This window comes from Pyxicephalus adspersus, chromosome 5, assembly GCF_032062135.1.
Source record: "Pyxicephalus adspersus chromosome 5, UCB_Pads_2.0, whole genome shotgun sequence".
Classification (NCBI taxonomy): domain Eukaryota; kingdom Metazoa; phylum Chordata; class Amphibia; order Anura; family Pyxicephalidae; genus Pyxicephalus; species Pyxicephalus adspersus.
In genome coordinates, this window is record NC_092862.1 from 132,468,580 (window position 1) to 132,483,079 (window position 14,500).

At 36.4% G+C, this 14,500-nt stretch overlaps 1 protein-coding gene across 1 annotated transcript in view; it reads right to left on the bottom strand.

Annotated features, from left to right (window-relative positions):
- Positions 1 to 32: 32 nt before the first annotated feature.
- Positions 33 to 14,500, bottom strand: part of MALRD1 (MAM and LDL receptor class A domain containing 1) — a 225,882-nt gene continuing 211,414 nt past the window's right edge. The window contains exons 36-40 of the mRNA XM_072413411.1: positions 12,120 to 12,202; positions 11,237 to 11,318; positions 7,075 to 7,150; positions 5,119 to 5,181; positions 33 to 1,239 (exon numbers count right to left, since the gene is read on the bottom strand). Coding sequence (XP_072269512.1) covers positions 1,168 to 1,239; positions 5,119 to 5,181; positions 7,075 to 7,150; positions 11,237 to 11,318; positions 12,120 to 12,202 — 376 coding nt within the window. The 3' untranslated portion in view covers positions 33 to 1,167. The remainder of the gene's footprint in view (positions 1,240 to 5,118; positions 5,182 to 7,074; positions 7,151 to 11,236; positions 11,319 to 12,119; positions 12,203 to 14,500) is intronic.

The window sequence follows — 14,500 nt, forward strand, 5'->3', positions numbered from 1 at the left end:
AAAATATACATTAAAGTCATACACATCAGTGCTTGCTTTAAATTACCTTTTTAATGTGACTTTTCAGATTTTACAAGCTTGTTTTCGTGTTTCTTATTGTATTAAATACAAAGATTTGTAGATTATTTACTAGATGACTCTCTCACTGACTCAGTATAATAACGCTGCCTCTTACCAACTGTTGAGATAAGGAGCCTGATTTATAAAGCTCTCCAAGACTGGAGAAGATAGACTATCATGGGAGAACCTGGGTGATCTAGATAATTCAGAATAGATTTTTGAAAATCAATTACTGTTAACTGTCAAATATTTTTAATTCTGGAAAAGATCCAGTCCAGTTTTGCTGAAATACCGTGGGTGTGGCTCAGTGTTTAGCACTCTGGCCTTTGAAGCGCTAGGTCCCAGGTTGGAATCTCGGTCAGGACACTATCTGCATGGAGTTTGCAGGTTCTCCCCTTGTTTGTGTGGGTTTTCTCCGGGTACTCCAATTTTCTCCCACATCCCAAAAAAACATGCAGTTAGGTTAGGTGGCTTCCCCCAAAAAATTTGACCTTAGACTGTGTTAAAGACATATGACTATGGTAGGGATATTAGATTGTGAGCCCATATGAGGGACAGTTAGTGACACAACTATGTAGAGCGCTGTGTAATATGATGGCGCTATATAAATGCTGTGTAATAATAATAGCACCCAGGTTCTCCCATGATAGTCTCCAAGTCTTTGAGAGCTTCAAAAAATCTTCTAAACAAGCATTACTTTTAGTGAGTGATAGATTTGCATGAATCAATAAAACACAACTCTTGTATAGCACTGCAAAAAGGACAACTTTCCTACATAATGAACAAAAACTTTACCAATTTCAGTAATCACTTTCACATACCAAATATTACTTTTCATCTTCCTTTACAAGATTCAGGGAGGAACAGTAGCATGCTGCAAAGCTGAATCTCTTTATAAATCACCCAGAATTGTTGTTAGCAGTAGGTATTGTACATGAGTGGGTGGCATATACTAATTCACCTATCTCCTAAAGCATTTATTACCTGCCATTGACTGCCTGCAATAACAAGCAATATTTATACCAACAATCACAGAGGCTATAAATGATATTATATTTTATCTCCAGAACATTTCGGTAAGAAAAAAAATGACAAGTGACATGGAAATTAGGCATCTTCCTCCTTCTTCCCGTACAGCGGGTTGGAGAATGAGCAGGCCTTCAATGCTTTCTTGGAAGTCTAGAAGATTAAAAAAGGAACAACACAGCATATTTTACTTTATCGAATATTATAGAACATTTCTGCAGCCTGATAATAAAGACAACATTACTTTTCTTATTCAATATGGTCAGACCTTTGGATGGAAGCACATCGTGCAGTGATGGGAGAGGTAATGAGTGATGAGATTTGGGTCATCCATGTTCAGCCCTAGTTTATCAGCAGAAATAAATAGAAAAGCCTAAAAAACATTTTAAAACTTGGCAGCTGATGTCGATCTCCTAAGCTCCCCTGATATGACTGGATGTGGTCCAAACATAGATTGTCGTGTGAGTGCTAAAAAATATTTTAAATGCAACCCACTTTAGGACGTCTTTAGATCACATTTTTAACACATCAGTTTTTACATTTGACATCAGTTTAAACAAGAGATTTGCTTGTCATTAAAGACCACATTGACCTGTTTTCATTTTTACTCAAGAGTAGGGATTTCTGCCATGCGTTCATGATGAATTCTCAGGGGTTTCTGAATTCTCGAATAATGAACTTTTAGGCCAAAGGAAGGTCCTCTTAAGGAACCAGCCATAATGTAGAGTCTTTGGTCCTTGATCAGCATAGCCACAAAACCCAACAATTTAATGTAATGGATAACCCAATGTTCCTTTTTATATAAAGATATATAAAGGGGTGGTCTCATGGCAGCCATATTGTCAGGAGATCTTAGAGTAAGCTGACTATTCTTTGTAAGAAGATTGTTTTCCCGGGCATTGGTAGATGTCTCTAATGGCAGTTACCAGTTCCTCGAGCCTTTTGTTTGACAATAACTTAATAGTAATATAGCTTAATAGCTATACAAATGTCCAGAATTGTATAACAACATTCACAACCCATAAACAATAGAGTTCACAAAACTTTTATCAAATTTGAGTAAGATTCACAAAACTAATAATTGCTTAACCCAGGCAGATTCATTTATGCCTACTCATGATTTTTTTTATTTGATATTGTACCAATGCATTGGGATTACAGCTATTACTGGTAAAGTAATTTCTCCATCAGAAAAGACTGTTCAGTCATGACATGAAAGGCTTTCCCTACACCCGATTTATATTGGCAGTGTATTATTGTGGTTTAACAGCAGTGTATTACCATATGTTAAGACAATGTGTGGCAATGCACCACAATGTACCAAAGAATGAACTTGGTACACTGAAGGATGATTGCATTGCACTGTATTGTAATAGCATTTTGTGTGAATGGGACTGCACTGTACTATGATTTGTAGATTACAAAAATTGACCCTTTAGAGCAGCGGTCCCCAACCCTTTTGGCCCCAGGGACCGGTTTCACGGAAGGAAATTTCTCTGAGGACCGGGGGGGTGCACAGAGAGAAAAGAGAAGACATACTCTGGCGTCTTCTCTTTTCTCTCTGTGCACCTCTGCTGCTTCAAAGCGATCACATGACATCTGACAGCCAATCGAGCTGCATGTCATGTGCTCGCATTGCTTGTACACAGACTACTGTGTACATTTACCGGCATCTCATACAAACACCGCTGGGGACCACTTCCGGTCCGCGGATGGTGGTTGGGTGCCGCTTCGTTTTCAATAATGGATCATGTACTCGCGGCCCACTGAAAACACCGCCGCGGACCGGTAGTGGGCCGCGGCCCGGTGGTTGGGGACCGCTGCTTTAGAGCACCTTACCACATTGAAAAGCAAAATAAACTAGTATCTGACTTCTCTAAAACTATTTAAAAGGAAACATATATTAGTTAAAAACATATGTTTATTGTTTTAATCAGCAAAGTAGCAAATTTGTCGAACAACTTGTACACATCTGCCACATGGCACAACTAGGCACAACTGCAGGACAGCTATATAAATGACAAGACTAGTTAAACAAAATTACAAATCATTTGGCAGGTTACACAGGAGCCTAATGTTAAAACACATTTCAGTATTGGGAATTCTTTTAGTAAACTGGATAGCCAATCAGAGGACTTGTTTATGATCTTGTTAGGGGACGCTTGTCATTTCTAGTTAATCCTTGTTCAGCTGCAAACAAAATCCACGTTGGCCAGCTAATCTACTGCTCCCTTGACCTTTTCTGTTTTCTTACTTTGTATAAAATCTTTCCATGAGTGGGTTATTATATTACACTACAGAATAATTTGCTGGCTAAGTGACCATAAGTATCACTTTTGTCCCTCTTCAGATAAAAATCCATTTCTCCTCTTGCTCAAACTTTCAAGTTCCTTTTTCTAATCTGTGTACTGGAAGCAATTCCCCACTTGCCTTTTCAATTACAATTCACAGTCTAGTGTTCCCCATGCAAACAGGCGAGAGCAGGAGAACATCAGAGACGTACCAGGTAGACCCATGTAATGCTGATCATACTGTACACAGTCTCTTGTCTCTGTGGTACTGCACTGACAATGGCGAGCAGACCTTCTCAGTTCTTTTATTTGTATTCCCCAGGTTTGGTCTGTCAAAGAGCGGCTGATTGAAGGAAATCTCTAGTTTAGGCTAAGAATACTTGTACAGCACTGAAGGAGGAAAAAATGAGCCTAGAAACCTGTTATTACTATCAGCATCGTATCTGTAATATACTCATTACATTTTCTGTGCCTCAGGATCCTAAGATATTTGGGTTGAATGTGATAGAGAATATGGCTATAGGTTATTGCATGTTGTAAACAGTCATAGCAGTTATTAAACAAGTCTGTCAACAGCCAAGTGTGGTTGTTTTGAGGCAAACTAACATTGAGATGCTTTGTTTTTCTTCTAGCCTTTAAATGTCACATGGATTTCTATTTATTTTATATTAATATATCTTTATTTTTATTTACATTACAATAGAGCTTACAATCTTGTAGTGCTTAAAAACATGGCCAGTACGGTCAAGGCTTTAGGAACTGCCTTCTTCCTCCATCCAATAGGAATACACTTTTTAGCCTTTGAGGTCTAGATAGGTAAATAGATGGATACTATAGTTGTCAAGCTAAGGAATGTCTGAAATAAATCATTTTTTGACTTTTTATCTGCAATGGTTCCATATTTACCATAGTTCTTTAAATGTGCTTACTCTGCAGCTTTTTACCATAACCTATTGGGCCTTCCCACTTCTTCCTTAGCATCAATCACACTATATGGCTATGTGTAGACCAATGTTCAGAACGAAGAAGGAACCTAAAAAGTAAGTTTTTTAGAATTTATACTTGACATCTCTGGCATTTAGTTGTCTTTTTTATTGTTTTTTTATATGCTTTTATAGACTTAATATCCAGGAGCAGTTGTCTTTGCCATGTGCTGTTTACTCCCTATCAAAGCTAAATTAATGATTTCTGACAAAAAATATAGGAAGAATCAATGCTATGCTGATGTCTTTAGGGTTCACTCACTGACCTGAATTAGAAAGCTCCTGTCTAAATATTAGGAGAAAAAAGCTGCAGCCAACAGAACGTCTTCATTCTACATATGCTTTAAAGGGGAGACTCCTACTCCTTTTCTCTTAAGAAATGCTCAGTTAGCAGACTCCATAGGAAACAGACTAAACAGGACCTAAGTAAAAAATTCAACAGGCAGGGTGGGAGCCCTATATTATGGGTATACCAGTTGTTCAGTCCTGGGAAGTCAAGCACCTGATTTTGGTGACTAGAGTCTTTAACATAGAAGAAACTGTTTAGTTATCCCTTCAACATCCACCAGAAATTGAAATGTATATTGGTAAGACTATCTGTAAATTTGTTTGCTTTATATTAAAAAATATTAACAAAAAAATAAATGTTCTACCTGTTATAACATAATTACAGATAGATAGATAGATAGATAGATAGATAGATAGATAGATAGATAGATAGAAGTAAATCTGAGATGTAAAAATTTCAGGAAACTTACCTTGTGGGTAGAAGTCCATGGAAAAACACTAATGTGTACATTGGGATGCTCAGTTTCAAAAAACTACAAAGAAAAGCAGATAATGCATATGTTCAATAAAACTAATATTGATCACATTACTTTATAATTAGTTAGTTTATCTAATAGAAAATGAGGAAGAATATTTTATTTGGAGACCTATCGGGCATGGAGACAAAAGCATCTTGTAGATCAGACTTCGGATCAGGTCCCAATGGCAGCCTTGAACAACTATTTCCAGGTATTTTATTTTGTTGTGTAGCAGTACTCTAAATTAAATAGGGACTGAAAATTGTCTAGAAAATTCCAGCAGAAGAAGGGCATGTAGCTGATGAAAAGGTAAGTAAACAAAAAGTTGGTGTTTAAGTTTCTGAAGAGGCCAATATTATACCTCAATGTCTTCTTGTAGTGAAAGCTCTGGACACGTTCCATCAGTGGGCTACACCTGCTATGGCCATAGGAACATTCTATTGCTACACTTGGAGTATAATTTTATTTTACATTAGGAAACATCAGAAAAAGTGAGACCCTATGACAAGACTTAGTGGCCCTACCATAAACACAGTAGGATCCAAATCCTCTTGACAGAAGACCTTAAAAGCATGGCCCCTTTATTATGCTGACCTTAATGAATGAAGCTTACAGGGTACGAAGGATCACGTTCACCTAAAGCATAATACGTTTCAATAAAGGCTTGATTCTAAACCACCAGGCTCCAAAATTTTGATGGAATCCCCTTCTATTTAGTCCTCACAGCACTTTTAGCTACACTGCCATGCTTTCTTTCTTCCACTCATTATAGTACACATTCCTTATAAAGTGGGATGGACCAGTTCAAATTATTTGCAATTATTTGCTACCACTTTTCCCATCATCTGAAGTAGCATTATCAGTAAATGGGGGGAAGACAACTGATTTCTCCTTATCATTCCTTGAGTCTACCAAAATATAGAGTGGCCTGCCCCTTTTGCAGAGCTTAACCTTTGACTAGCAGTACACTAAGCCACCCCAAAACCAGAGACACATGTATGACTGTAAAGATAAAGGTTTCAGCTCCAATGGAGAGGGCAGAAGCATTCACTCCTTATAATCTATTATCTTGTACATGATACAACCAATAATTATACAGCACTACCTTAAAACATAACCTAAAACCTCACCTTCTCACTTTGGTAACCAATCCAAGTAAAAATCTTCCACCTTACAGACATCTACCTGACTTCTTTATCTATTTTTCTCCACCCCTATACCTTTAGATTCTTAGCTCCCAAGGATGGGGTTCTCTCCTATTATTTCCATGACGAATACATACATCTCTACCTCCACTCCATGTATGATATACTAGGAAAGTTGCACAGTTTTGAACTAACGGTATCACCTGTATTAAATTTACGCCTTGTGTATATTTATCTTCTTCCACCTCTATGTACAATTTACAAGGTTATCTATCTTATCTGTATCTTTATATCTGTGCTATGCGTTTTCTATTGTGCAGTGCAAAGGAAGATGATGACTCTAAAAATTTTTAAAAATAATGACAATCAAAATTTGGTTTAGTAAAGCCTTTTATGTTTAGGGAGCAAAAAAAACAAAAAAACTTAACAGGCAGTGGCTGCAGACTGGGGGAAGGATTGCCCAATTGGATCCCCTGTCCCCAGACTGTATAGTATGTTCACATACAAGATCTCCTTGATGTACAGGCTTAATATTATGAAATGACAGCATCAACAAATGTATGCATGAATATATTCCCACAATAATCCGTATGTTTCTTTGTGTTCATGAAATAGCTCATATTATGCACAAGCACATTGAAATTCTCCCTTTTACTAACTAAAGAACACATTCCAGGAATGAATAAGAGAAGGAGCTTTGCTGTTCTGCTCTGCTATGGCTCAAAGCAAGAGCACTGTAATGGCTGATAAAGATTTTATGTACCTCGTTCTGTGAAGTCATGCTGCCTCCTGCATAATTTGGATTGGAAAACCCACCGGTAATATCGCCTTTATGTTTCCTTGTGGAAAATAAAATGAAGAAAAACATTAATTTTAATCACAGGATAATGAAGTTTTAAAGGATGAGTCATCCTAACACGAGTCCAAAAATGTTCTGTTCTATGTAAATGACCGCATGACGGCTACACAGAGTGGTGTGCATCATATAAAGCATGCCTGAACTCTGGGGAAGCAGCAAAATACACAGATGAAATGCATAGGTGGGAGCTGTTCTATGTGTCATGGTTGCAATTCTGTTCAACTAAATTTGTTCTTGACACAACACAGTTAGGTCTTGGACCTCCTCTGTAGCACCATGGCTTGATCCAGAACACAACCTCAGATTGGACAAGAACAGGAACATACTGATGAGATCATACTTCTGCTCTGAATGCACACTTTTACATCCGTGATACCGTTTGCTTTAACCATATTTTGTACTATCCATATGCCATCTCTATTCCACTATCTCTATTCTAACTTCTTTGGCATTAATGGTAGGTGATAAAACCAATTCTCCTTTATGAGGGAAGAGATTATGTATTAACACACAGAAACATATAACCTCTGTACAACAAGCAGTGTTGAAGCCAACAGTCCATAGGGAATTCCAGATCCCTGTGCTATGCCTATACACCTGGGAATCATATTGAAAAAGCCATTTGTTAGGGTTTTTACATTTAATTAAACTAGCCTTGCATTAACTTTTTATATTTGTAATAGAATGGTCACCTAGTAATAACAAATTGGATTTATTTTAATACATGCATGTTTCCCTTGTGTGTTCAAAATAATTTAAATGTTAATGTGGATCTACTGTTCACTCTAATAAGAATAGGCTGTTTTTTTTAAATATATCTCAAATTAGAATAGCTGGTAATATCCCACTAGTCAGCTGTAAACCTGCTCAAGGAAAATGACAGTTGTAGAATGAAAATTTGAATCTGATTGATTGCAATGGTGCAGTACAGAGAGTTCCTAAAATGGGATATAACATAAATACAATGGACTGAAAAGAGAGGCCCGTAGCCATTAGATATTAGGCTTAGGGCCTACAGGACAGGGTGTGAGGCCTAGCCCTGGGGGGTTAAGGGTTGACAAAATCTAGTAATGTTCAGGAAGAAGTGTTCAGAGGAATGCTTCTTACATTGCTGGCCAGTGGAAAAAATGTCACTCTTATAGATGGCCAAAAAGATCATGTGTGAGTTACACTGACCTGAAAGGAACAGATTGCTCAAGGAACGTCTAGCAACCTCTGGAGGAACCCTAAGGTTCCAGGGAAGCCTGGTTAAGAAACACTGCTCTACGTGGGTTAAGCATGTTTAATTTACTCTTATTAAAGAAAAAAGGGACTGGAACATATTTTCTTTTCATTTCCATTCTGCTTGCCACATACCAATATAATCAAAAACTGTAAAGGCAGAGAAAAAAGGGGAACTTTAAAGGCAAAGTTTTACATCAATTTCCAATAATTACCAATTCACATTATAAAATGTCTAACTTTTTTATAAATCTTTAAAAACAATGAATTACATGTATAATTCAAAGAAAAAGGATTAGCCTCGGTGAATGACAACTGAAGTCCCAAGGCGCAGATACAATACTCTTTGCTGCCTTGTCCTGTCTGTTCTACAATCTCCCCATATTTGGGGGGGGGGAAGTTCTTGAAAAACTGTAAATTTTTTGAGTATTGCAATTATGTTGTTTTATAGAAATCTATTGATGTATTTGGTTATAATTTGTATATATGTATTTTTTGGTCATGTTGGTTTTATTTTTGGTTTTATTGGTCATGTTTTAGTTGCACACTATATATGTTAACTGTATCAGAATTGCACGTGTAATTAATTGTTTTTAAAGTTTTATTGAAGTTAGACATTTTTTTATGTGAATTGGTAATTATTGGAAATTGATGTAAAACTTTGCCTTTAAAGCCCCCCCCCCCCTTTTTTTCTCTGCATTTACCATTTTTAATTTACTCTTAGCAGTTGTTTATCAAGGGTTATAATTGCTTATGTGTTAAACAGATGCCACTAGCAAAAATGGCCTCATACAATAAACTATGGAACAACCGAGTAAAGTGTGAAAGCAATTGCAAGCATAGGAAAATCAAACTGATAATTGTGTATTTACTTTTGTGTATTGATTTTATAATCTGATCCATAAAATATAAAATACTGTATACATTTGTTTCCATACAGACATTGCTACTTAAGTACTTTGTAACTTTGCAGATAGAGATATGAACCCAGGGTTGAGCTGCACACTTGTGCCCTGTTTTACGGGGCACAGGCAGGTTAACGTGAAAAGTGGAGTATTGATTTTTATATGTTCTTATAAAGAACATTTCGTGTCTGGAGTGAAAGAATCCTTTGCAGCAAACAAAAGCTGAACTATTTTAGAGGATTGTTCCTGTGGGACTCCGCTTAGCTAAAATGACTCTGACAAGACCGCCAATCATTTTAACATTAATATCAGCGTCTAAGGAAAAGTATAATTGCAATGTTCAATAATTATTGTATGAATGATATTCCAGGTATGTAGTTTAATAACATTGTGCACTGACTAGTCTTAAATGCAGTGTTTTTGCAGTCCACAATGGGCCTGATTTATTAAAGCTCTCCTAAACTGGAGATTGCTTTTAATGAGACCTAGGTGATGCAGAAAACCTGTAATGGATCTGGTTTAGGATTGAAAACATTTGCCAACTAATAGCAAATGAATTTTAAGAAGTCCATTCCAGGTTTGCTCCATCAACTAAGTTGTCCCATAATAGCTTATCTTTTCCAGTCTTGGTGAGCTTTTATAAATCAGACTCAATGATACCACTCAATTTAGCTATTCTCCAGTATAAGGTTAAAAGGAAAACGTATGAAAAACAACGGTTAGCTGCATGAAATTTTCTTTCTGACAATAATTTTCAGGTCAGTGTTTGCTATAAGACCTTTAGGGGCTGGAACTAGAGCATTAGGGTTAAAGGGCAATCCAAGATTTTTTTTTCAAATTGCATTTACTATTATTTTTATATATTAACCTTTACATAATTGTAGTAGTAGTTTTGGGTTTTTCTTCTTTCTAGTGTCATACACAGTCAGTAATCACAAAGGTCCCTGAAGTCATATTTTTTATTGCCTAATGAATGACACTGATGGGTCAGGAAAAGACATCTTAAAGAGAGATAAACTTTCTTTACTTCCTTGCTTTTTCTACTTATAGGTAGAATACGATAGTAAATGGAGCAGAACAATTGTATTTTTATCATAAAAAAAGATGCAAAGGTGTTAAGAAGCAATGCATGGCCGTGGATTGATGAAGGGCTTACCCTTATCCCAACACTGCAGAATTTCTTATAAGCATGGGATGCTGTTTAGAAACAATTACCTGTGATGACGCCAGCGCGTTGCTGTTGCTTTGATGACTTTTTGACGATGGACCTATTGAGTTCAGGTCTGCTTTAAATCTGACAATATTTCAATATTTGTTTTTTGAAAACTCTTCAATTACCCTTTTGCATTTGATGTGTTTTGGTTTTATTAGTACTAACTGGTCTCTATCTGAATAGTATGTGGGCAAAGTGTAACCCTTTATTTTTGTGTTTTTTAGTAACCGTGATCAGCTACCATCAAATTTTTTTAATGTGCACCTTGCATTAGAATTGCCTATTTTCACACCTTTTATTTCCCTTGTCCCCAATGGACAAGTCAACATGTCCCAGAAGTGTTGGTCACAACACATAATGGGCAGAATTGCAAGTCCAAAAAATTAACCTTCCTACAATGTCTGGAATTGCTTTTAACATCATATCTTTGTAAATATTAATGTATAACATTTAGGAAATGCTTTTTTTTTTTCGTTAATGCATTCTTGTCTAATACAGTTCAGCCCCGTTGTAAACTCTGTCCATGTGTGAGTATGCACAAGGATGACTGAAGTCAGTTTTTTAAAATATTTGCCACATGCCATGGCACTGATGGGGTCTACATAGACACTAATGTCACAAAACAATGGCCTAAAAATACTCTAACTTTTACAATGAAGACAAAAAAGGCATTTTTTGATAAGCAAGTTGCAGTTTATCATTCTAATAGGAATTAGCTTTTACTTACTTTTTACTGAAGTGACATAAGAAGGCGATGACAAGTTCAAGCACCAAAAAACACAGACCAATTCCAATACCAATCCACATAACTGTACAAAAATAAAAGAAGTAAACATGATGTAATTTAAAATTAATTCTGCAATACGTTACACATTAGACTTTAATAGTTCATCCCAGACATACAGACACACACTGGAGAACACTTGGGGCTGAATTGAACCTAAAATGAATTTGGGTCAATTTTATTTTTCTTTTAAAAGCATATTGATATTTTCTGTTTTACCATCTATATAAAATTTTTCCTAATATAATAAATATTATAGGGTATATATAGTTTAATATAGGGTATATCACAGGAGCCACCATCTTCTTTTCCTCCTGGTTCCATAAACGTTGGCTGTCCTGCATGGTTGTGATGGGATGACATTCAGTCCTAGGCATTTCCTGGCATCATTTGCTGAATTGCACATGCAGAAAATAGCAAACAGGTATCAACTGTCCCTTTCTGCAATAAATACCTACCTCCCTGCAAAATTTGCAACCACCTTAATGCACTTTGCAATTGAATTAAACATTATATATGAAAAGGAAAACATTGCAAATAAGAATTAAAAAAATAAGGCATTTCTTAGTACTGAAAAGAAAGACATGAAAACATACAAAAACACAGTGGATTAAATCAATGACTATGCTTTTTGACTGTGGACATAAACGGTGGGTGGGGACACCATACAAACAGCAGTAGATGGTTCTCCTGGAGAGAAAGATGAGTCATGCCATCACACATACAAAATTACAGATTTTGAGGTCTGATCAGATCTTTTATTTTGTATAATGTCAATGATTTTTTAACTGATGTAATTACTTAATGATTACAATAATAGTCTTACCCTTGGTATCAGCTTCTGTTTCTGGAGGTGATATTTGAGGGGAACTGATTTGGCAGCGGGTTCCTTGCCATTGTTTTCTACACCTGAAAGTATAACAGATATAATGAGGAACTTCAGCTACTTTTCAACTCCGCAGAAGAAAACTGATTGCTATGTGACAGCTCGGCTTCCTGCTTGAGCCGATAAACTCCCCAGAGGAACCAGCTTTATGATGTTCAGCGGCTTCTGTATATCTGCTCTTGTTTAGGTGACTGTTCAGATTCTGTGTCCTCAATGTAATGACTCAGCATGTGGGTGATCCCAGATGTAATATTAAACTAATTTACCCAGGGATGAACTTCTCTTTTACTTCAATTTTAGCGACAGGTGGGTGATGGATAAGACCATCGACATGTGCCAGGAGGCCAATACAAAGGTTATATTCACAAGAAAGAAGCCAAATATTTGTCAGCTTTAGTAGTAAAGGTCAAGTAAAAAAAAAAGGCTAAATATGCACCACTATTAGATCTTTTAATAAAAGCCGTGCTTGATCCTTAAAAATTCCTGGTAGCTTTTGACCTGGGAGCCAAGTTCAGACAGGGTCACCCTACATGCGTACACATAAGGCACATGTTTTTCTCCGCATAAAAATAAAGAAATAGTCACGCGTACTATGTGTTAAACATTTCTTGTATAGAAAAACAGAATAGCCTGGATAACAGGACTAATAAACTCAAAAATAACTCTTCAATAAATTGTTCATAAGTAATTGTGTCTGCAGAAACAGATACCATAATGATACCAGAAACGTGTCCGCAGAGAGTAAAAACCGCAGAGACACAATTAGTAGTTAGTGATGCAATGAGTCTGCCCTGTAATACCTCAACCAACCAGAAATTTCAAGATGCAAAAAGGATGGGGAGCTGGATCTCATACAGCAGTTGGTTTTTCAGTCTAGTCCTAAGCAGTGTAGAACAGTGGTCGCAAAATAAAAATTTATGAATAAAAAGAAGGCAAATGAAAGTTTCATGAAGATAATGCTACATTTATTATATAAAATGCAAAACATCAGTGTAAATAAAGATTGATATTAATATGCTGTGTTATCATTTGTTGTTGGTAAAATTGTCTATTCCGATTTGTGTATCACAAAAACTAGAGCCAATTCAATGAAACTTATGTCATTTCTGGATTTAGCAGACCTGAAATACACTAAATATAATAAAAAGCCTTGGCAGGTGAAATTTATTTTTTTGTTGAGCTGTGTTATCATCACCTGCCCTGTCCTTGCACACTATACATAGAAACAAAATTTTCAAGCATTAACAGACACTGAAATGGGTTTTTACATTAATTTTTTTAAAAATTGAGCAAACTGAAAAGCATTTAGGAAACTGTAGTCTTCAAAACCCACTCCCTGACCTATGAAGGGGTTGTTCAACATAGTTATGCATCTGTTAAAAAATCAGTTTCTTAATACTCCACAGCTGAAAAAAATTATCAATAATCCCAAAGCTTCTCATTTTAATTGAAAATAATAGCAAGTAAGAGAAGTTGAAGAAGCGTTCTGCAAGCCTCTTTGTGATTAGCAAGCATTGTGGTTCAGCCTTGTCTCAGTCCTGAAATGCGTTGTGTAACATTTTATGGTTGGTGTCCTTGTCAACTTCAATACACATAAAATGGAAACACTTTTAAAAGTCTACTTAGCTATTATGAATCATCTGTGATGAATAAGTCCAAACAAATGATGTGTTTTGGCTTTCTATACCGCATCAGACAACCGCAATGCTAGAAATATGTTCCTTTTATCCTTTCGAGGTATGCCTGTAACTGTAACCCCTACCCAGTTATAGCATTTGAAATAGGGCAAATTAAGCATTTGTGTCAACAAACTCTTATATCCCCCTTTACAGTGATTTGTTGCTCCATCACTTTCCTCTAAATAGTCAATGATTTTTGTTAAGGGTAATGTGTTTTGTCCATAATGCAGTGCTTGAGCAATTTGCTTTGCACTGTCATATATGTGTACAACGATTGTCCCATCAGATTCATACTTACTGTATAAGACCAGCTTTAAGTTGGTATTCCAAATTGTCAATGCTAAGCCACAGCATTATTCTGATCAGTCTGTGCACCAGATATGACTACAACCCTCCAAAAAAAAAAAAAAAAGCATGTTCTCTCTTGTTTTACTACAATAGAGTCTTGCTCTGGGTTATGGAAGTAGATATTGATAAATGGCTTGCATGCACAGATGCTGGAAATGTCTGCATTTGTGCTGACCGAGCACAGTCGCCATCAGTAGGCACAGACTAATTACCGTGTGTAATTGCAGAGGGTGTTAGGCAATGAATCTTTATTTAGACTCCTCACTCCCACTAGAGCCATTACAACACTGAAAA